The sequence below is a fragment of the Lolium rigidum genome, chromosome 6 (genome assembly GCF_022539505.1).
Source record: "Lolium rigidum isolate FL_2022 chromosome 6, APGP_CSIRO_Lrig_0.1, whole genome shotgun sequence".
Taxonomy (NCBI): Eukaryota; Viridiplantae; Streptophyta; class Magnoliopsida; order Poales; family Poaceae; genus Lolium; species Lolium rigidum.
The window spans coordinates 133153909-133155909 of record NC_061513.1 but is presented as its reverse complement, the minus strand read 5'-3'; the positions used below and the strand labels follow the sequence as shown (position 1 = coordinate 133155909).

General features: G+C 61.5%; 1 protein-coding gene across 1 annotated transcript; it reads right to left on the bottom strand.

Annotated features, from left to right (window-relative positions):
- Nucleotides 1-246: 246 nt before the first annotated feature.
- Nucleotides 247-1746, bottom strand: LOC124665520 (AP2/ERF and B3 domain-containing protein Os01g0693400-like). The gene has a single exon (XM_047202922.1). The coding sequence runs from the start codon at nucleotides 1650-1652 to the stop codon at nucleotides 486-488; it is 1167 nt and encodes a 388-aa protein (XP_047058878.1). The 5' UTR covers nucleotides 1653-1746; the 3' UTR covers nucleotides 247-485.
- Between the last annotated feature and the right edge of the window lie 255 nt (nucleotides 1747-2001).

Below are 2001 nucleotides of genomic sequence, written 5' to 3'. Positions count from 1 at the left end.
ATCATGTCATCTACAGCAGGCGGTGTCCATAGCGCGCTCCTCCATCCCATCCCTGCCGTAAGATTTACATGCATGCACCTTGCGTACGGTGTGTGTGCAGTTGCACAAGCACAACCATCGCATCACGTCTCAGGTTGCACATTAAAATTCGACAGGGAAGAAGAAGCCAAGTCAAGATGCCAAATTCTCTCCACCTGTAATTGACAAGAAAATCAGGCGAGAATTAACAAATGTTACTATTTGATCTTCTTTCTAAGTTGATCGGACTAAGCCATAGCCATCTTCTAAGGCTAGGTTCATTAGTATACTTCTTTTTGCAGGGAAAAAGATTTACATCAGACTAGAGCATGCAAGAACATGACAATAAATAAACAAACTAACTGAGATAGTACCAAGAAGGGCCTACGCTAAGCTAGCTCTACCGCCTGAATTACGCGACCAAAAACCACCACTCTAGCTAGAGACAGAGAGAGATCGAGCTGATGCTACGCTAGTGCCAGCTTTAAGCATTGCTTCTTGAATGCCGCTTCCGGGGCCGGCTTCACGAGGTCCCTGCTCCTCTTGAACCCCTGCTCAGGCGCCGCCGGCGCCGCCAGGAGGTCGACGCCGAACAGCCTCACGGCCTTCGCTGCAGCTGGTGCTAGCTGATCGGCGGCCGCTGTAGTAAAGGAGGCCGTGGTGCTGCTAGGGGTGGTCCGCAGCTTGCAGTCGATGAAGAGCTTGCTGCAGCCTTCGCCGGCGCCGTCCGAGCGGTAGAAACCGACGACGTCACCGGCGTTGAGCCCTTTCTCCTTGACAAAGCGGCTCCAGCCCTTGGTGAGCACGTAGCTCTGGCTGCTATTCCAGTAGGAGTAGCGGAAGCGCCAGACCTTGCCGCCGGCGGCGTCCTCGAAGTTGAGCAGCAGGCCCTTGCCCTCGGCGCCGGCCGCCGGGGGCTGCAGCGGGAAGTGCTTCTCGGCGTGCTGCTTGGGGATCACCAGCCGGTTGAGCTTGCCCACGTCGCTGGGCGTGACCGTCTTGTCGAACAGGTGCTCGCGCGCGGCCGAGGCGGCGGCGGCGCTGGGGTGGCGGGGCGAGGAGGGGCGCCCGCCGTCCGGGGCGGAGACGGCGGCGCTGGAGGTGACGCGCCTGCTCTGGGCGAGCTCGTCGAAGTAGGTGTGCTTGCGCAGCATGTCGACGACCTCGGCCTTGGAGCGGGAGGCGAGGAAGCGGAGCTGGTGGCGGGCGTCCGGGTCGGTCTCCGCGAGCGGGCGGAAGTTGGTGACGGCGTCGCGGCCGCGGAAGCGCTGCGCGGCCACGTCGTATGCGCGGGCCGCGTCGCCTTCGCCGGCGAAGGTGCCAAGCCAGACGCGCTGGTGGCGCTCGTAGATCTGCGCGCCCCACCGGCCGTTGGGCTGGGGCACCACGCCCTTGTACCTGGACGACGGCAGCTTGCCTCCCGCGGTCGCTGCGGCGCGCGCGCCGCCCGAGTCAGCCTCGGTGCCAGGCTCGGACGCGTCCAGCACCGCGCTGGCGCCGCTGCCCATGCGCTCGAGCGGCCCTGCCGCCTCCGCCGCGGCGGCGGCCAGCGCCTTGAGCTTGTCCGTGCAGGAGGCGGCGGCGCCGCCGCTGCTGGTGGTGGCGTCGTCCGCGACGCAGCTGGAGCTGTCCATGTCAGTAGCGGCACACTTCCAGGAGTAGCTATGTGTTTCTGTTGGGGAAATGATGGTATAGATAGATGATGAAATGAGTTGTAGGATAGGCAGGTGAGGCAAGGTGAGGGGGATATATAGCGGCAGAGGCAGGGTGGTGTATGGCATGGGCGGTACGGTGCCACTCTCCACGCCATGCCAGGGTCCGCGTGGCCGCGTCATGGGTGCCCAGTTTGACAGCTAGTAATACTGGTTTTGTTCTTGTGTTTTTAGGTTGGATTTTTGCTGGCTTTCCGGTGACGGCAACCATATAAAAATGGCGCTGCTGTGTATGTTGGACCCGGACAGATATATGGACGTCACCGCTGTG